Below are 20,769 nucleotides of genomic sequence, written 5' to 3' on the forward strand. Positions count from 1 at the left end.
AGTTGTGTCTGCTGAACGCGGCCAATGAGTCGCAGTTGTAAGAGTCGTAAGAAATTGACCAATCACAGTTCATTATTCTCCTTGCGGTCGAAGAATAATGAACTGTGATTGGTCAATTTCTTACGACTCTTGCGACTGCGACTCATTGTAGATGGCCCTTTAAATACTCCCGTCAGCTGATCTATAATGGAAAAAAAAAAAAAACGCCAGCTCGTCAATGTCACCGCGTATCACCACTATCACCAGTGCCGCGCATGTTCTCAACTGCCGTGCAATATCCCTGCGTGGTCCGCGTGGCGTGAAAAACGGTATATTTCTAGCATTATGCGAATCGATTCAAAACGCGATAATAATATCTTATTTTGGATATATGTCCAGTCATCCAGTCAATTCAGTTGATTCCGACAAGTCGCGATGAGCCGACAAGCCGTCCTAAGACTTTACAAGGACATTCTGAGATACGGCGAAACTTTGAGGCTCACAAATAAGAAGTATTTTCGCTACAGGATCCAGACGGCTTTTAGGAATAACAAAAATCTGTCCGACGAAGCGACGATAGACTTCCAATTGAAGGTAATCACGCTGCGTATCGAAATGCGAGTAGCGTACCGCTTATAACCTCTCATTGTTTCTAACCTATAAACTGTGGTTTCAATATTTATTTTAAGTGTACTACGTGTTAAATAATTCCGGATTCCGAAGAGAGGTTGAAGGCGCTACGTTAATCTGAAGAAAAGTTAAAATTCATGGAATTGTATTCGGCATATAAGAGCGAGATTAATTTTTCTTTGTTACGTTTATGTAATCTACCTTATCTGCATATTAAAGATTATATTTTTATTATACATATATATTTACGTGTATATGTAATCTAAATTTAAAACTAGAAAAAGAAAAATTAAATGTCATATATATTTATAACGCCTAATTTCTTTTCCAGTGTTTAAATTTTGATTGCATTATGTATGGCGTTATGTAATCTCTTAAAAGTTCCCTGTTGATCATTTAGGACTAAAAAATCTCTTTATTTCTCCTTTCAGAAGGGTATGAAACTCTTGGAAGCTAGGAAAGTGGTATAGATATCATTTTGCTGCACCAAAAGACTTATGAAGACAAAGGAAGAGTCATGTCAGCGAGGTCCGTGTTGACGTGTTTAAAAATCCACAATGGCATTTGTTCGTTGGGCAGCCGCGACAAGTTCCTTCAGTCCTTAGGTGTCGCGATTAATTGTGAAAGCGTACAAGTTCGCAATAAGTCGTTCAAGCGTTATCTCGATTACTCGAACGTTCCCAAGCTGGATGAGGCTGACCTTGAGGAGCAGTTCATCCGCGGCAGCGGTCCGGGTGGCCAGGCGACGAACAAGACGAACAACGCGGTCTTATTGAAGCACAAGCCCACGGGGCTCGTTGTCAGATGCCACGAGACGAGGAGCCAGTGGGACAATAAGAAACGTGCGCGCGAACTCCTGGTGACAAAACTTGACAACTTGCTGAACAAAGAGCGCTCCGTCGAGGCGCAGATACGTGCCCTCGAGGAAAAGCAGCAGACGCGACAAGACTACAAAAGAAGGAAACTGAACGAAATGAAGAAAGCGTTTCGCGAACGCGAAGGCTTGACGTGACGCAAGTTGTTTCGTGTAAATTACCTTTAGAATTTACATTCTAACCTGATTTTAGTTTTAGAAGTAAATAAAATTTATACACAAGCCAGACAAGAGACTTATTAATGCTAACCAATTAAATCCATCAAAGTCAATGAATTTAGATTGTGAGATACTTGATCGTTTTCCAGAAGTACAAAAGCTCCGTTTTACTTTAGGACTAATAATTTTTATTAGCTGGTTAATTGGTCTCTGAAATTATAATTAAGATAAAAAACAATCTAAAATTAGACCAGAGTTAGTTGAACTTATTGGTAATTTAATCTAAGGAAGATTATTTGGGATTACAAGGAGGTGCAATAAAATGATTTTTAATGGAAAATTTGCATATCTTTAATAATAATTTCTCTTTCTGAACTCATGAGCGACTTACAGCAATTCTGCTTGAAATAATGTATTTGGATATACTGGGGAATCGAAAATAAAGATTATTACCTTCAATAATATACACAATGTAACAGAAATGTGTATGTGTTTCTGTATGTATGTGTATGTGTGGTATGTATGTGATTACAATGTTATAAAGCTGTATGCAGTCTTGCGTACTCTAAAATGTAATATACTCTAAATAGAAATATAATCCTTAATCGTGATCTGAATGAAACGACTGTTATTAAAAATGATACACAATTTTCGTTTACATAATATGACGGAAGAGAAAAAAGAAATAAAAAAATGAGGAACGACATGGTACTAGTAAAAAAAAGATGTAACTGCTCCGTCTCTGAGAACACAACGACCGTATCTAAAGAATGTACACAGTGGGACATACCGGGTGGGGAGTGTTAAAACTAACCACCTGAAAGAACGTTACTAAGTAGAATGGTATCACTAAAGAGAGAGAAAGATATACCTATATATATGTATGTATAATACTATGATGTTAAATACTATTCTACGTACACAAATAATATTTTTATACACAATGTACACTGTGGCGGAATGGGATATCGGATCGCGAGATCGATAACTGACCACCATCGTTGAAATCTAAGCCGAAGTGCAGCCTCTTTCTTCCGCGTCTCCGTTCTCCAGGTTTTCAGCTGCTCTTCAACCACCGGCCGAAATGTCCGCGGCCGGACTTGACGCGTTTCCTCGGCGGTTTGGGGTTCGATCGCGGCGAGCCGCCGGAACTTCTCAACCGCCGGTTGCTCGCCACCGTCACTGTCGACAATATATTGTGATCCATGTCCACCTGATCGTCGAGCTTCATCATCCGTACGACCGGCTGGAACTCGATGCTCGAACGACGCTGCTCGAGCTCGGTGGACGATATTATCGACGGACTGACGCGTTCCGACACGTGGTCTATCGTCGGATCGGACGACTCCTGGATGTTGTCCGACGACGAGATGGCTTCGCTTTTGCGCTTCACGCTGCCGCGCACCCCGGAACCTGGTGGCTGTTTCTTGTTACACGGCGTAATACTCAAGTAGGCATCCTTTTTACAATTCTCGACCTCGTATATCATCCCGACGCGATCAGGCGACGATAGATTAACGTTGTTGCGGGTAACGGCCGTTCTCGGTTGACGTTTTCTCGAGTAGATCCGTTTCCGCGAGCCTATCCGACCGCGCCTCGTCGCGGCGAACATTATACTGTGACGACGTTTCAACAATTCCCCCGTGTCGGACGAGTTCTCCTCGCAGTTGCCACCGCGCAGCTGCCGCTTCGGCGATAACTCGGAACTAGAATTGTGGTGTTTCTTAGGAACTATACCGGTCTCCTCCTTTTTACACTGCAACTGTACATTATTCTGATTCTCGATTTCCGTGTCCCGCGGCTCGCAGCCATCGGCGTTGGTGACGGTGACGTCGCGCTGCCGTTGCTTCCTGATGGGCGATGACTTCGCGACCAAGTTCTCGGCGATCGCGTTGACATCTTTCCTGCCGAACAGGTTCTTCTGGTTCTCGTGATTCTCATCGTTGCCCGTATCGTTCTCCATGACCTCCTCAATCTCCGACAGAGGAGATTTTTTACATGGATAATCTTTGTTCGACAGATGAGTCTTATTCGTCCCATCGTCGCACGCATTTTCCGAGACGGACTCTATGTAGTTATCCGTACACACTGATAGGCCCGTGTTGTCATTGCTGGTAGCCTCTATGCTTCTGTTTCTCTTCCCGGGCGCCTCGGGATACGATTTGTGAGACGTGGTGCAGGTTTCCAACGAAGCGTCATCGTTGCTTTTCTGATTGACACCCAGTCGTTCTGCAGCCGTCGGCAACGTGATGTTCGACGCCTGAGAATCAGCTCCCTCCAATCTGGTGGCCGTATCCAGCGTGCGACGTCCGGCAAAACCGCCATCAGAATAGGGTCTCTTCTCCGCCAACGATTCCCGGTCGCAGTCCGCCAAGATCTTGCTGTTTGCTTGTATTTTTTTCTTCATCTTGTTACCAACTGGCCAGCCGGTCCGATTTTTTCTTCGTTTCCGTCGTTTCAGAGGAATGTCCGTGCTTGCCTCACCACATTCCGAACTAGCGCACGACGAGTTGTTCTCCAGACAGTTGGTGATGTCCTGACAGTTGTCGAGCAACTCCAATAGATTCGGTGGTGCGCCCTTCGGCAAGTTCGTATCACAAAAACCATCCTGCGCCAAATCCAAATCGGGCTCAAACGAATCGTCCAACTCGGCCATATTTTTTGTGCTTAACATCTCATCGATCGTCTTCGCCATCTCTTTTATCTCCTCGTCCACGTCCAATTTGAGATCTGGCTTTTGTTCGAGCTTGGGGGTGTTCACGCGCGATTTGACGGGCGGCGACTCTTCTATCGTAGGTAGAGTCGACGACTGTTGTTCCCTTTTGCGGATTATGGTGGACATAATAGCTAACGTGGACGCGTGACAACGCGGGCTCTTCCTTGGCGAACGTCCCATGGAACCTACGCCGCGACCGCGGCCTCTTCTCCTGCCGCTGTCGATTCTGCTCTGTGCCTTCAACAGCGTCTCATGGAAGTTCTCGATCTCGTACGGCAGGAGAAAAGGCTTCATCGCGTCGCACTCGCTAAAGCAATGCCAAAACTCGGCGCCCGTGTCCTGACGTTGATACGTTTGATACCACGGCTCGGACTTAGGTACCGACTCGAAGGAAAACTGCATCTTCTCGATCTCTGCCGACGGCTTGGACGGATAAATTTTCTCGACAACGTTTTCGGCTTGCAGCTTGCAATCTTCCGGTTCATGTGCTGATTTCTTCGTCGTTCCGTGTTCCCTACCGCCATCCACGGCAGTGTCCTTGATACCGGTCAATGGAGCCTGGTACCTTAGCCTGCTGCCAGGCGTCTCGAACTTGTAGTAGTCGGTATTGTCCTTGATGAACGCTTCGGCCTGTGTACGTCTTCTCTTCCTTGCTCTGCCCAGGTGCACGGAATCCTGCGAGTCCTCTTCGATAATCTCCTGCTTAATGGGACTGGAATTTAACGACGAATTCGGTGACATGGATGAATTGACATTCTCGTTGGCCTCGCTGTCCGTCTCTCTGGGCAGCACACTACTTTGCTCACCATCACTGGTTTGCTCGCTGGAATCGTCTCGTTTTGGCTCGCCGAACATAAAGGACTCCGCCTCGTCGCTCAACAACGACAATTCCGATTTCCTCACGCGTTTAAACCGCACTACCACTGGCTTCTCGTTCGACGGAGCCTCCTTCTTCTCCTCGTCCTCGCCATCTTTCGATGCCGCGTGCTGCGAATTGCCGCCTGGCACCGCACTTGATCGCAGCTTATTGCCCAACACTTCCACTTTGTAGTAGGCACGATTGTCCTCTATCAAACGTTCTTCCACCGATAGTCGATGTCGATATCGACCTCTAATACTTCTGCCGCCCCTCCGATTCACGCGCGGATGCTTAGGCTTCACGTGCCGAGTATTCTCTCCTTGCGACACTTTCAAGTCCCTCTGTTCACTCTTGTCGTTATGCCCGTTGCAAATGATCTCGTTCGCATCACTCAACGAAAATTTTCTCGGGTCTATCGTCACCTTGTCCGCTTGCAACGCACAATTGTCTCTCTGAAACGGATCGTCTTTGCAACTTCCCACAATGTAACTATTGTCGACTACGTCGACTTCTTTTACCGCACACTCTAAAATACCCGCGTTTTCATCACCGTTACATTCGTTCTTGTTATTGAGATAATCTGGATCCTCCGATATGTGACGCGAATTTATAATACCATTTTGCGCATTTCTATGTACGATCATCGATTGCAACTTTGGTGGATCCAGATTACTGTGCTTATTATTGATATTATCTTCCTTACTGTTGTAAAACTCGATATTGTTCGCGAAAGGTCTGAGTTTGTAGTCTTCCTGCTTGGGTCCCTTCAGGATATCCTCCGTGTATTTCTCGTCCGGGTCATCCTCCTCGATCCAGATAGTACCTTTCGAGCGCTTCTTGATGGTAAAACCATCCAATTTGTCATACAATTTATCACTCTTGTCGACTTCGTGCCACGGACTGCCCTTTGACCTGAGGAGATGCCCGCTCTCGTGTTTCGTACGAGTACGCAGATTATGCGGCGAGCTTAACTTTAGATTAAGGTTCCTGCGCGCACCATTCACCATTTTTATATCCTCAACAGTATAGTTACTTAAAGTCTTGGTGTTCTTGTTAACTTTCTCCTCGGGCAGTACTACGTTATGAAGATTGCCATCTCCATTGGGGAATAAGTCACAGTCTTTCCTACGAAACAACGGATAGAAATAAATCGAATTGGCAAATGGGCGAAATGCTAACGATAATTTTTTACATATCGATCGACACGAACATGGATAATTTCTATATTCAACAAATATTAAATATCAATGAAATTAAAGAAGAGAATTATGTATAAAATTTTATTTTCGGATACTTACTCAATATTTGATCTGTTTAATTTTAAGAACGCCTCCACGTTGGCGCCTCCGTTGATCAATGTATCCAATGACAAAAAATTGTCGTCGTTCCCCACAAAGTTCAGATGCTGCTCGCTTTGCACATGCTTCGACAAATCGTCATAATGAACACGACAAATTTCGCAATAGCCAGCGACCAGCTGTTCCGTTCTGCGGGCACGTGCAGCGGTGGCACGGGGTCTCCGAGTCATTTCTTTACCCTGTCCATTCGAAAAAAAATTGCCCATGACCTTCTTAACGTAGAAATTCAATTAAATATTTTTACTTGCTTATCATCAATATGCTATGTTTTATATAGTAGCGAATGATGCACCTCCGCTTTATTTATAGATTCAATATCCCTCTTATTCTCCTTGACCTCTTTGTTCGTCAATTTGCTTTCTCGTTTCTCCTGCTTCTTTGCGTCGAAAGGACACGAACCAGGATCACCGTCGAAGTTTAACGTGGGCCACGATGATAATTCCAGGAACACTGGTCTGGCAGCTCTATAAATAGGAACGTAACATGGGAGATAATTTCACAAGTGGACAGATATACGCAAAATTAAAATGCTGCGTAACATCACTAACGACGATTACCTGTGGATAGAGTCAAATTTCACGTATGGTCTTTTCAAATGCTTGACTTTCGTCGAGCTATGTTGATTGATTTGTTTCAAGTTAGAAGTATTCTTGATAGATTCATAGATCTTGTCGAGCCAAGTCTGAAACTTATCCGTCGTCCAGATAGGAATTCCCCAACTGTGGGCGTTGTTTAGCGGATCCACGAAACACTGTTGTGGTTGCGTCAGAGCACGTTCCAACATTGCATCCACCCGCGATTTCTATTGAGTTGGATACATAAAACAATTTCGAAATTATCGTACTGTCGTGTTACCGATTTGCAAATCTACTATACCGGAAAATTTTACGTTACATAAATTTTTTTTCTTTCACAAAAGATAAGGGAATATCGAGAGGATGCACAGGAACAAAGCGATAGATAATAACATTGATTTCTTAATCGCGATATTAACAGCACCGAACACAGTTTCTATGTGATACATTGTAAGCTTGACACAACTCGTTCCATTTCATCTTTCCTACTTACAGATCTTTGGGTAGTTTGACCCCGCAGAGTAGAATTGGACGAGGGGCATTCAGAACTCAATAACGGCGTCGGGGGTGTAGGAGTCGGGACTTCGACGCTTTTCAGGGAGCGAGGTCCTCCACTGCCACCACTGACGCCGCAAGCCCATCTATGTACCTCGAAGTTTGTGTGACCTGCCTTATCTACTCTATCACTGGCTACAAGATTCACACTGCGCACTAGAAACAATTCGACCTCCTAGAAACAAAGGACAGCAAGTTGAAAGAACGGTCGGACAAGGGGAAAAAAATGCAAAGCTGGCAAAAAGCAGAGAGGTGAGCACACACACAAGCGTACGACACAAGTGATCAACCAACATATCAAGATCGCATACTTTCCGAGGGAAACGCGGGGCTTCTCTCTGGGCTTCTCGAGCTTCTCCAACGCGGACAAAGGAGACCTTCGCGAGTGTGCGTGCGACAGAGACAGTCCGACTTTCGAGGAAGTTTATCGTTTGCGCAACGAGCAAAACGTCGCCGTCGCGCGCGCGACGTACCAACAGTGCACACGTACGTGTGCTGGTGTGATGCGCGAGCGAGCCCGAGATGGGTTGGCTCACATCGTGTTACGCTGACGTCAAGTGATTTCGCGGCTTTCCTCGAGCGTCCGCGTCCGCGTCCGCGGCGGTGACGGTGACGGTGACAACGGAGGCCGACCGTTACGCCGAGGAAGGCGATTCGGCCGGGTAGGCGCGCGCGTGCCGTCACGACTGGTCTTCATGTAGCGGACGCCGCGACTCGCCACCCGCCACCGGTCGCATAGCGTTGTTCTAATAATACGACGCGGCGCGTCGGCCGCCAGCTGTCCCTCGTCCAAGGCACCGGGAGGTAGACGCGAGGAGACAACACGTGGAGCGGCGGCCCCCGGCGTGAGCGGCGACGAAGGCGCATCCGACGCGTAGCGACCGAGAGTCGGGCGAGGACCGAGGACGCGTCCTCGAAAGTCACGAGCGTTCGCCGCCTGTCAAGCGACCGACCGCTCTCTGCTCCGCTTCACTCCGCTCCGCTTCGCTTCGGCGGCGGCTCGCCGATTATCGCGGCGCGACCCTACGCCAGGCACGTTGGGAAGACGCCGCGTCTCGACGAGACCCGACAAAGCTACGTTCGAGGAGGAGAGGACGGGAGCACGGCCGGGCGGAATGAGCCACGGGACACGGGACACGGGACGCGACGCGACTCCACTCGCGCTCGCTACGACTGCTGGTCCCCGCGGCGGACAACTGTCACGCACAAAATGGCTATTCGCCGTTAGCAGCTTGGCACGGGGGCCTGGAGACGGCGCGCGCGTCCGCTCCTCTCGCGCCCGACGTCGACGGCGAGGACACGCGCGCGACTCCCGTCCCGTCCGTTCGCGTCGTCGGGCGCGCCGCCAATGCCGTCGCCGTCGCGTCGCCCCCCCACGCCCTAGCTCCGCTTTTCGAAATTTTCGCGCACACCCGCGCGCACCGTACGGCAGATGAATTTCTCGCGGCGCGCGGGTGCAGATGGCGCGACGCGCGCCGGTTGCTCGCGATTTGTTTGTCAACAGATAACGACGACCGACGACGGCGACGGCAATGACGGATCTCCGCTCTGCTCCGCTCAACGACGACGATTCGACGCACGCCGCGGTTTGACAGCTGCTCTATTAATAGGCCTCGTTGCGAGGCGACTTTGTATCCGTGCCCTTCCGCTCCGCGCCGCGAGGAATTGGCTCGTTCGTCCGGTTAAACCGCTGAAAGTTAAGGCAGTAAAAAACCGATACGGAGCTCGTAAATGTGTAATGTCAAGTGAAACATATCGTTGTATCGATTAAAAAATATTCCGGCACGTTTAGAGCGCGCACGAAATTTAGTCGCGCGTCTCTAGAGCGTGTTATATTAACCGCGAAATCTCTACTTTTCAAGTTTTCCCTTCCAATATCTCCGAAGAGAATTTTCTACTCATTTGTCAGATATTACGCCGCTAAATAACCGGCCCGCATACAGGAACGTACTATCTACCCTTCATCCGGTGCGATGCGCAAATTTTTCGCCTCGCAATATCGCTTCCCGGTTTTTCTTTTCTTTTTTTTCTTCCGCCTTCCCCTCCCCCCGGCCCCTTTTCGAAGTCGCGAGTTTCGCGGACCGCTCTGAAGATGGCGCGGGACGCGAGAGGCTCGCCGCGGGAATTGTTTGTCAACAGAAAAATCGTTCGATCGGGGTCGCGTCCGCCGAGGCGCGCGCGGCTCCCGAGACGGTGAATACGTCGCGCGTTCGTCGTCGCTAAAGCGGCGCAAACGTTGCCGAGAGCGGCTCGAATTTAGGGCGTAGCCCCCGCGCGGCGCGGCGCGGCGTGGCAACGACGCGGCCTCGCGCGGCGAGAAGAACCACGGCCGGCGCGGACGCACGGAAACCCGCTTCCTCGCGCGCAACGCTCGGTCACGTCTGCGAGCCGCGAGGGTCAGCCGAGAGAGCGTCGGATCGTCTGTCCCTTTTTTTTCCTAGCTCCGCGCGCTCCGAACCTTCCGAGCAAGACGAGCATCGCCTCCGGAGAAAAAGAAAAAAAAAGGAGGAAGAGCGGGGGGAACTGGGGAGATGGTTGGAGACAACTTAGCGCGACTCGCGCGGATCACATGATCGAGGACGAGCGCGGCGCGAGTAGGCTAATGTTTTATGGAAAACTGTTTCGGTACCGTTTGTGGAAAGAGAAATTTTTATCTTGGTAGAATATTTATGTAGCAATACACCCCGCGTATGATATAATTGATATACCTACGTCTTAAAAATGGTATGTATGAATTGAAGCATCGTCAGGATCGCGAGGAATCAATCGAACGTATCGAACCGAGGAGAAATTATAGCGCAGCTTCGGTATAACAAACGTATTTTTTTCTATTGGAGATTGCCGTTGCGTATTGGCTTGCGACCTAGTTACAAAATAGAAGCAAAAATAAAACGGCAATCGCGATTATCTCTCGAAGCAAAGTTAAAACAATCGTCTACCGGCAGTTTCCTTTAATATAAATATTCTTTGGCGTAATATATATTATCTATATTAATATTAATTCTATTACTGCACATATACAATAGAGGAATAAAACGACTTCCTTTCAGTTGCCGAAGATACCGACGAATGCGTGATCTCAAAATCTAGTTTTCCATCAGAGGACAAATTTATCAGCGGATGACCCAGTCCGCGAGCGGAATTTTTCGGGACCGAGTTTGCCGTGTTCCGGCAGTTCGATAATCGCGCGCGTACTCACAAGCAATATCGCGTGGCAACGAGGTCGATTTGAATGGCCGGAGAGCGCATCGGTCGCGAGAGATGGAGATTCGAATTTTTTTTCCTTTTTCGTGCGCGCACGCGTGAACGTTTATGTACGTACATGTATGTGTGTGTGCGTGTGTGCGCTCTCTGTAGGGGAGCGAGCGGGCGTTACGTCGAAGCGGCCGTAGGCATAGTGATCGAAAATGGCGGGAAGAGAAGAACAGAGAGGGGGGAGGGAGGGAGAGAGAGAGAGAGATGGCGAGCGGGCCGAGGGGGAGGAGGGGAAGAAGAGAGAAAGAGGCAGGTAGAGAAAGTGAGAGGGGGGCTCGCACACTCGCCCGAAATACACCAAAACGCTCTGACAAATCGATAAGCGGCGAGAAACGAAGCGGGAAACGCGGGCTCCGGGCTGCGGGCCGTTCTAACGCAGCATCGCGCAAGCAAGGAGATGAAATGCAACTCACACCACCCAACTCCCTGATCTGTGCCTCTAGCTTGGCCGCAACGGCATGGTTCTTTATGTCCAAATAGAATGACTTCTCTCCCAAAGGTTGCGGGCCCCTTCGTATACGAATATCTACAAAAGAAGTTTTAAAAACCTTACTTATTTTTGCACGCTGCGATCGGTGGTGGGCAACGATCGTTTGTCACACCTGTGTGTAGGCGCGACGAGGCGTGACAAAGCTATTCGATTGCCGATCCCGAATGAATCGATTGACGATAGGTGTTAAAGTGTATAAGATCATCGGAAAGGTTTTTCTCTTTTTCGCGGACTTGTATAACTTTTTGTTTTTCGACGAACGCGTCACGGGGAAGACCGGGAGAGCATTCGCGCTTATCGTATCTCAGCTGCTGTCTCGCATTCGTACCAACCGCTGTACAAATCACATGATACAGACAAATTGGTGCAGCCTCTAATCAAGCAATAATAACAGTCTTGTTACTCACATCCAGAGAACGTATTACAAGACGGGATATACAAAACGAATCGTCATTAGTATTTGGACTGTACAGCGAAGGGAACGCTGGTGATCGTTCAGAGTACTCGTTCCATCATCGGCGAAGATTTCGCTATTTGCACGTGGCGTCCAAGCTAACACAGATTCGGAAGGCATCTCGATCTTCTGTAAAACAACTCGAGTTTCTCAGTGACAGTACATATGTATACAACGATCGTCTCTTCGCCGAAGATACTCCGAGCACTCTCAGGGATCACTGAACGCTCCCTCGGCATATGTTTATGCATATGTGTGCGTGTGTGTTTGTGTGTGTGTGTGTGTGCTACGTGTGTATGTGGGTAGAGAGAGAGTGAGAGAGAGCGAGAGACAGGCAAGTAAAACGCGTGTCAAACACAAACCGAGCAAACGTCTCTACGCAGTGTCCATTAACGGCCGGCGCGGGTTATTATGCAATGCGGGAATTACGCGGTCGAAAGGCCTACCTGGCGTTTGTCCGGTTTGTCGCGGATCGAACTTGTTCTCTCTCGACGGCTGTCTGAGTTGCTGCTGCTGTTGTTGTTGCTGCTGCTGCTGCTGCTGGTATTGGTGCTTGGACGGCGATACCATTCCTAAGCGATGATGATGCAGCACCGCACGACGTACCGCAACGACGCTATCCCTGACTCACTTTTGTCCCTCGTCCTCGTCGTCGTCGGCGGCAACGGCGGCGGCGCACTTCCCATCCTCATCGACACGCCGAGTAACGTCGCAGAGGCGCGGTCGCATGCTCCGCTCCGTCCCTCGCTCGTTTTTCTCACTCTCCTCTCTCTCTCTCTCTCACTCTCTATCTTTCTCTCCCTACCTCTTTTACTCTTTCTCTCTTTCGTTCTCGTTTGCGGGAATGCGCGCGTCACAATCGTGGCACCTAGGCCCGGAATACGCTTGATCGCGGCTACCAATCTGCGTGTCGTCGGCAGACGTGATCAGATCGCATCTTCGGTCAACGCAAAACCGCAAAAGTCCGAATCACTCGCGCACGCTTCGCAACTTCGCACCACCAAGTCTCCTCGAACTCGGACCTCCGCTGGCTCGGCTGTAAACTGAAATCTCACACGCACTGAAGTTAGCGACAAGAACGGGCGGCGACGGAGCAAGTGCAGGGCGGCCAACATCACCGCGCGCTCGATTGCCGCGACGCCCGTGGCGAGTGGTGAGTTCGAGGGGACGAGTTATTTGTTGTTTGACGAATCGAAAGCACAGTATAGGAAATTCTCCCGCGATTATAAAAGGGAATTAAATTAATTTAATTCGTTTACGGGATATGTCTTCAATCTGTAAAGAATAATAAATGGGCCAAAATGATGACAAATTATTATTGCTGCATATGCATCGAGATTTCAGGAAGTAATCGACCGCGTTCAGCAGACACAACTGTTGAGTTCGTCTTATTAACACTCTGCGTTGCGTGGTTGGATCTAAAAGTAAAGCTGGTCACACACACTTTTTCGTAACAGTAACAGTAGGATTTCGACCAATCGCGTTGCTCGATTCGAAAACGTACGGTGACGTACGGCCGTACGTTCCCGAATCGAGTAACACGATTGGTCGAAATCCTACTGTTACTGTTACGAAAAAGTGTGTGTCCGGGCCCTAAGAGCCACGCACGTTCGACTGCTACTGAGCGGCTTGGTCTGCTGAACGCGCCCAATGATAATAATACTACACTTCTATGATATAGTGAGGCGGAGCGTTAATTTTCATCTCGCAAATGAATGAGAATAAGTTTGACGATTAATGTTTCGTTGCGCAACAAAATCTCTTGCGAGAAAGCGCGGACATTCCCCCCAGTGAAGGAGTGAAGGTTTTGTTATATAATTATAAAACGTATCGAATTATGTATTGTTCAGTTAAAGGTTGTTCTACATAGAAGTCGTAGTCGTGAGTTGTAAGAAATTGACCAATCACAGATTGAATATTCTCCTCAACTTCGAATGTGATTGGTCAGTTTCTTACAACTCACGACTACGCCTTCTGTGTAGAATAACCTTAAGCCCCTTGCACAATAGGCGATAGCGATAGCGATAGCGACAGCGACAAAGTTGCCGACAAAGGTATAGCTTTGTCGGCAACCTTGTCGTTGTCGTTATCGCTATCGCTATCGCCTATTGTGCAAGGGGCTTTACATTGGTCGCGTTCAACAGACCAAGCAGCTCAGTAGCAATCGAACACGTGATTGGCTCGCCTTGTGTCCACGATGCTAGAAATCGCTCCGAGATCTCGGACAGAGAAAGAATTAACCAATCGCAATGGTCAAATGCCGAATTGTTGAAATGTGATTGGTCAATTTTTTCTCCGTCCAAGATCTCGGAGCGATTTCTAGTATCGTGGACACAAGGCTTTACTTTTAGAACCAACCACGCAACGCAGAGTGTTGATAAGACGAACTCGACAGTTGTGCAACAGTTGTGTCTGCTGAACGCGTCCATTAGCGCGAGGAATCACGAGGGATTTTCTAACTTGTTACACACACTGGCCGAGTAAACGTTGCTATATTCAGCTTGTCAAATGATGGCGCTAATACCGACGGGCGCGAACTTTGAAATAGATTTCTCTCTACCAACGACAGATATATTTTCTGAATCTGTTTTCGTTGAAATTTACACGTTTAACGGTGTATTTTGAATTAAAACTTTCGCTTCTATACAAATTCTGCCTTTAAAACTAGTCTTCCATCAGGTATTCAGTCAGGTAATAAAAGATAAGCTTAGAAAAGTACAATTTTTTAATTTTTTCCGCATTAAAAAATAAAATATATAAATGCAGACGAGATTTTCAATACTTATAAAATATTTAACAAATATTTTTGTTCGCTAACAACCGTTCCTCGCTGTATCTAAATAAATCGAATTACTATTATAATTAATAAGTATCATCGGCGTAAAAAATACATCTCAACAATCTCAACAACAGTACTGTTGCAACAGTATTGTTCGACAGTAACGGTAGACATAGACATTTTTATAAATAATTATATGATATGATCCACAACCATCCTATCCTTACTAAAATTTAGATTTTTAACATTAATATATGAAATATATAAAAAATATATATAGTTCTTCCTTATATGTCATTAATGCAAATCCAAGACATCATTAGCCGCGTTCAACAGAACAACTGCTGAGTTGTCTTATCAACTGTCTTATTCTACGTTGATTTGTTGGTTCTGAAAAGTAAGAATTAAAAAATTAATACGTAATGACGTTCACGTGCTACTAAACGATTTGTTCTGTTGAACGCACCCATTATTCTGTGTGTGCACGATCAATCAATCTAGATTCATTTAACTGTGTGATGGTAGAAATATCCGTTTGTTGGAGCTTTTCTAATGACGGAACAGGATCTAATGTTACTTTTGCTTTTGTTTTCTGTCTGTATCGATAAATCAATTTTATTATAAATAGAATTGTTAATGGTACTGGCGTCATCATCGCAGTAGCTACAGGAACCACTAAAAAAGAAAACATTTTGTTAGACGCCGATTAAGGTAATACACATATATGTATATTCGTATAGACTCACCAGTAGTTAGGTCGTCAGAGGGTGGCTTCAATGTAAATCGTAACAAAAAGATGGCCACGCCCGTGTTTTGAATGCCAGTTTCAATAGCAATCGCCCGTATATCAGCTTGAGATTGTTTGCAGATATACGCTATTATAAAGCCAAACGTAAAGCCCAACCAAGGTAGACTCATTCCCGCAATTATAATCTGCGATTTAAAAAAATAAAATAAAATTACATTCTTATGTCTCTTTCATGAATTTCTAAGAAAGATGTGGACTTACCTCCCACGAAAACAATTTGAATATATATAGATTAGTCGTGATAGCGAATATAATGATGAATAAAATTAAGACCATAGAGAAAGGTTTCATTATTCGGACCAATATCTTCGATACCCTTGGAAACTTTTTTTGAATGAAAAATCCTATGGCCAGTGGAATTATGAGACCGATCACAAACGTGCCGATGTGACGATAGGGAACTGCAATTGCTCCCTGTGCGAAAATATATCTGCCCAACGTAAAGACCCAAAACGGCATCATTCCTATGAAGAGTAACAAAATTTAATGGAATATTGTACAAGAAATGTTTTCATATGTCATACATTTTACTTACCAAATGCAGCAATGGTACATATAGTAGTCATGGTGATCGAAAGATTTAGATTGCCATCAAGTAGCAGTGTCCACATGTTGGAAGCGCCACCGCTTGGACTTATTCCTGTGAAGAACATGCCTATTTGCAGTTCGGGACGATCAGGAAATAAAAGATGTCCAATGAGAAAACTTAACTGGAAACAACATAAAATTAGGATCGCCAGAAATCTGATTGACAAAATAGCATGCGAAATACAAAGTACAATATCTATACAAGGTGACTAATAATAGGTGTAACACTGACCACAAGTCAGGGGGTTAAACAATTCAGAGGTTAAACTGAATAGGAAAGTCTTTTATTGATCGGTGCAGATCTTGGTCGTGAAAATCGCAAAACGGTAAAGGACTTTTTACACCTATTATTAGATACCCTGTATATTGCATCTATAGTATGTTTACGGATAAGAAGATTTACCAATGGCATGATCAGAAACTGGCAGAAGAAACCTATGGCTGGACCTATCGGTCTTCTTAATGTATCGCGGCATACACTCCAGTCCATGGCACAGCCAAAATTAATATACAAGATGGATACAAGTATTGCTACACTGGCAGTAAATATAGAGTCTATTGTGCGTTCCTCTCGTGTTACGGTAATAAGAGACACTTCCTGACTGTTTTCTGAAAAAATATCCTACAAAAAAGAGAAACCCCTTAGTTATTCTCAAAAACATTGCAACAAAATTGAGTGTTTACTCAGCACTTACCGTCGTTTCTGCCAGAGTAAACGTTAATTTCGTCCTACCAAGGAATACGCCAGTGATATTTAAAACACCGTTAAAAGAAGTTTTGTTTAACGTTGTCACTTGGTAACTCGGTATTGCAATATGATGATCTGCGCTAACAGTCCATGCTTGTGGATTGGGCGAACTGACATTATGTATGCTGAACGGCACAGATATCACTTGATTCATATGTACAGTTATATCAGGTATAATGTCACTGGTCCAAGCTGCTGCTCCTCCCAACAGCAAAATTCCTATCACGTATACAGCACCGGCCATTCTCTGCAAAATAATAGAAAATACATTAATTAATACATTTGTCTCAATTCTCACTCCTTTAAAAGAGATTTCATTGACACTCACGGTTTGTCACCCAGCAATTATCTTCTGCATCTAACATCCGCAGTACCAATCTGAAAGCAATATCAAACTGATAAGGATATAAATAAAGTAAAGCTAGTAAAAAAAGAATGTACACACGGGGAGGCAAAGATTGAGTAAATACGATTAGATAATGTGCTGTATTAAGGATGTAAAATCACTTTAACTATCATAAGATGTTTTTTTTCTTCCGCGAAAGAATTATTCCCGTGTCGGACAATGATAAGTGACTTTTGCAACAAAAAGCAGGGATCAAGTACATATATACGCGCACACACGCGTACCGATGATGGATCCGTGCGTCTAAACACGTGTTCACCGTCGCGCGTTACGCGCATACACGATACACGCGCGATCAACAATGCGCGACTCTCCTCATTCGCAAACGACATCGGAGCCGCGATCGCGAAATATTACGGGTCAATTGCATAATCGGCGAGCGCGAGCGCGAGTGGGTCAGTCAGGCGCGTGGACCGCGTGGTAGGGAGACGGGAGACGCACGTATAGCACACAGCGCGCATCATGCTCTACGCCGACGGTGAACGGTCGCGTCCCGTGAAATCTGCGACTTCGAAACGCTAAATATACCGACCGCCGCCGGCTGCCGGCTTTCTTCCGTCCCGATTGGCAATCGTTGGATGCGCGATTATTATGCGACGCGGTAAGCACCGTGACGCGCCGGCTATTTCCGCCGAAATCGCAATGACATCCGCAATTCCGTATACGTGTTACGCCAATGTCGTCAAGCGATTCGCTCGCGGGGTCCTCAACGACGCTTTCCCGTACACGCGATCCGTTAAGATCCGGTCTACATAATAGACGTAGTAAGCCTTTTTTGTTGCTTCAGCGTGCGCTTTGAGTTATGATATATTACCGACACCGATAGCCAAATCCCCAGGTAGCATTAATGTCTAAAAGACATCATAAAGATGTCTTTAAGATGCCAGAAATCTTAAAGATGTCTTTATGATGTCTTTTAGACATTAATTGCTACCTGGGTCTGCCGAGAACAAATTTCGAAAGTGTCTGCAAATTGTCGGTGGAATGCTAGCAGAAATATATAATAGAATCTGCTGATAAAATTCTGTTATATATTTCTGCTGGCATTCTATCGAAATTATATTAATATAATAGCAGATTGACTGCAGAAACTGAGCAGAATCTGTCGTTTCGTAAATTTAAATGATGTAGAAAGATTTGACGTGGAATTGCCTATTGTACGTCATCTCCAAGAAGTTATGTCAGCTGTGAGCTGTGAGCAACATCGGAGCATTCGGAGGAATGAGGAATCAGGATCAGGAATCGGAGCACGAGGCAAGAGTGTCTATTGCGATCGGTCACGTGGTCGATGACGTGCGTTACACATGCGCAATGCTGTTCTGCTTCTGATGGAATTAATCCGATCCCTCGATCCTCCAGAGTTTACGCGTGGTCTGTTCCGTTGAGCGGGGTCCGGTGATCTCGGTGATCGGTGGCTGTCGCCGACGTGATGCTTATGCCGCTGCAATGTCCCTCCTCGTGCAGCTCGGCAGCGTGCTATTCGGCGTGCTCTCCCTGATTCTGATCCTGATCGCGCGACCGGCCGATGGTTTCTCTTACGAGGACCTGCCCGCGGTCGCGATGGACTACAAGGTGCACATTGACGCCGGCAAGGAGGACTGTTACTTCCAATATGTAAACCCGGGCGCGACGTTCTACGTCAGTTTCCAGGTACCGTCGCCCAGATATCCGTCGAGTCCTAGAGCGAGCCGTTTCGGCCGATGAGAAATTCAGCATGAGTGTTATTGGGATACGGGACTCCCTCGCGGTTGACCATATGGTTACGTGGAGTTGGAGACAACTTTCTTTCGGGACATCTTTTCCGATGCACGATTCGAAAGAGCACGCATCTTGAGTGCTTTGCTCTGACAGTTCATGCTGGTCACAATACGTTTGTAAACTTTACGATCGTTTACCTTGCTGTAAAAAAATGGTGACACCTGCTCACCCATTTTTCAGAGGATGTACATGTCTGTAATTTTGTTATGTAGAACCCGGGAATTGATAATCTTGATTGTATGTAAAGAATAATTTTATATGACTGCAATATCAACAAGATCCTTTAAGAATTATTATCAAAAGTTGTTTAAAGGCGCGCTTTAATAACAGCAAATGAACTGCAAAGAAAAACATATTACAAACGTTAGAATAGAAAATAATAACTGATATGTTGATACGTCAACATTACACCGATTCAAATAGCTTGTTTTGATTCTAGGTTCTGCGTGGTGGGGATGGGAAAGCTGGTTTTGCAGTAAGAAATCCAGAAGGAGTTATAGTTTATCCTTATCAATGGCGTGCCAACGCTGATTATCAGGATCAATCGGTGAACGGTGGTTATTACAGCGTGTGTATTGATAACCAGTTTTCGAGATTTGCTGCAAAATTAGTCAATCTGTACATCACGGTGATCAGGTGAGACTCTTATGATTAATTTTGCAAAAATATGTGCTGTATCAGAGAGAAATGTTAAAACATCTATTATTTTTTATCTTATTCATTGTTACAGATACGATAAGTGGCAGAAATATACACAGGAATTAGAAGAACTGAATCTCTCCGTCGAGAACTTTACGGTATGTGTGTCGCGTAAGCTTCTCTGTAGGCGTTGCAATTACAAATATAAAAAGTATATTGTTTTGATAAACAAATTAAATTACATATTAATAATATATATTATATATACATATTGTAATATACAATACTAATATATATAATATATAATTACTAATATATAAAATATATGTTACATAACTATATATTATTATATCACTATTATAATTATTTATTTCTTTTTCAGAATACAATCGTGAATGTGGAGAAAAATATTAACGAGATGCTCCAAACTCAACATTGGAGCAGGGGTAGAGAGGCCAGGGATCTAAACCTGCTGTCGGACAATAACTCGTACGTACAGACTTGGTCAATCGCGCAGGTGCTTGTTATTACGTTGACGACTATGGTCCAAGTATATTTCGTTAGGAAGCTGTTCGACGTAAAACCATCTGGACATTCCAAGACACGTATTTAACGATGCATTGCAGTCAATTGTTTGCTCGATAAGAGCATCATTTAATATGGGTTGTGATAAGCCCATTGCATCAAATGATTAAGATTTATAGACAGTGGCACAAATTATAACGCGTAAATATCTCGATTAATGAATTTTTAATCATGATTTTGTATGTTTTATCAGTTTAATGTATACGTTTATACGTTATTTTTATGCCATTGTGCAAATTCATATGCAATGACTCTTCAGAGACTGTTTAAATGTTGAAAACACGATGAGATACAAGAAATTCAGGAATTTATATATGGAAAAATTTCTTATGAGTAATATAAATGTATTTGGATGAAGATTAATCTCGATCAAATAAATAGAAACATGAACTTTCAGTTCGTGAAAACGTAACAAAGTATTCACATTGATAATATTTTCTATTTTCTATCGAAGTTAGCATATTATTTACGTCAATATATATGTTAAACACTATTTTTAATAATTTTTATAGTTTTATTTCAGAATTTTTTCTTTTTTATTATCTATTAATAAA

The 20,769-nt window shown here is 45.2% G+C and overlaps 5 protein-coding genes across 14 annotated transcripts; 3 read left to right on the plus strand and 2 right to left on the minus strand.

Moving 5' to 3' along the window:
* Nucleotides 1-225: 225 nt before the first annotated feature.
* Nucleotides 226-1,128, plus strand: LOC112461023. Of its 3 annotated transcripts, none has more exons than XM_025026039.1 (3): nt 226-308; nt 379-573; nt 1,041-1,128. In XM_025026039.1, exons 2-3 carry the CDS (start codon nt 415-417, stop codon nt 1,077-1,079), a joined length of 198 nt encoding a protein of 65 aa, XP_024881807.1. In that variant the 5' UTR covers nt 226-308; nt 379-414; the 3' UTR covers nt 1,080-1,128. The 3 variants fall into 3 exon arrangements, with proteins under 3 accessions (XP_024881807.1, XP_024881806.1, XP_024881808.1); XM_025026040.1 differs by having other exon boundaries at nt 269-308; nt 387-573; XM_025026038.1 differs by having other exon boundaries at nt 239-573.
* On the plus strand, nt 1,117-1,871 carry LOC112461022 (probable peptide chain release factor C12orf65 homolog, mitochondrial). Its single transcript, XM_025026037.1, has 2 exons — nt 1,117-1,627; nt 1,661-1,871. The coding sequence occupies exon 1, from the start codon at nt 1,127-1,129 to the stop codon at nt 1,619-1,621; it is 495 nt and encodes a 164-aa protein (XP_024881805.1). The 5' UTR covers nt 1,117-1,126; the 3' UTR covers nt 1,622-1,627; nt 1,661-1,871.
* A 106-nt stretch (nt 1,872-1,977) lies between these two features.
* LOC112461021 lies at nt 1,978-12,995 on the minus strand. The gene is made up of 7 exons (XM_025026035.1): nt 12,351-12,995; nt 11,374-11,486; nt 7,644-7,880; nt 7,133-7,377; nt 6,868-7,039; nt 6,516-6,754; nt 1,978-6,342 (listed from the first exon to the last, which is right to left on the minus strand). The coding sequence occupies exons 1-7, from the start codon at nt 12,472-12,474 to the stop codon at nt 2,700-2,702; spliced, it is 4,773 nt and encodes a 1,590-aa protein (XP_024881803.1). The 5' UTR covers nt 12,475-12,995; the 3' UTR covers nt 1,978-2,699.
* Nucleotides 12,996-14,642: 1,647 nt separating this feature from the next.
* Nucleotides 14,643-17,823, minus strand: LOC112461033 (ileal sodium/bile acid cotransporter). 8 transcript variants are annotated; one of them, XM_025026074.1, is made up of 9 exons: nt 17,766-17,823; nt 17,156-17,205; nt 16,775-17,074; nt 16,483-16,701; nt 16,027-16,201; nt 15,693-15,955; nt 15,430-15,616; nt 15,150-15,358; nt 14,643-15,073 (listed from the first exon to the last, which is right to left on the minus strand). In XM_025026074.1, the coding sequence occupies exons 3-8, from the start codon at nt 17,069-17,071 to the stop codon at nt 15,153-15,155; spliced, it is 1,347 nt and encodes a 448-aa protein (XP_024881842.1). In that variant the 5' UTR covers nt 17,072-17,074; nt 17,156-17,205; nt 17,766-17,823; the 3' UTR covers nt 14,643-15,073; nt 15,150-15,152. The 8 variants fall into 8 exon arrangements, with proteins under 8 accessions (XP_024881842.1, XP_024881836.1, XP_024881841.1 ...); XM_025026068.1 differs by lacking the exon at nt 17,766-17,823 and adding an exon at nt 17,458-17,611; XM_025026073.1 differs by lacking the exon at nt 17,766-17,823 and adding an exon at nt 17,434-17,611.
* Nucleotides 17,824-18,534: 711 nt separating this feature from the next.
* Nucleotides 18,535-20,726, plus strand: LOC112461034 (transmembrane emp24 domain-containing protein 1). Its single transcript, XM_025026075.1, has 4 exons — nt 18,535-18,883; nt 19,431-19,627; nt 19,722-19,788; nt 20,013-20,726. Exons 1-4 carry the CDS (start codon nt 18,680-18,682, stop codon nt 20,241-20,243), a joined length of 699 nt encoding a protein of 232 aa, XP_024881843.1. The 5' UTR covers nt 18,535-18,679; the 3' UTR covers nt 20,244-20,726.
* Nucleotides 20,727-20,769: the final 43 nt, after the last annotated feature.

The sequence above is a fragment of the Temnothorax curvispinosus genome, unplaced genomic scaffold, assembly GCF_003070985.1.
Source record: "Temnothorax curvispinosus isolate PA1 unplaced genomic scaffold, ASM307098v1 QBEX01011001.1, whole genome shotgun sequence".
In the NCBI taxonomy this organism is placed as follows: Eukaryota; Metazoa; Arthropoda; class Insecta; order Hymenoptera; family Formicidae; genus Temnothorax; species Temnothorax curvispinosus.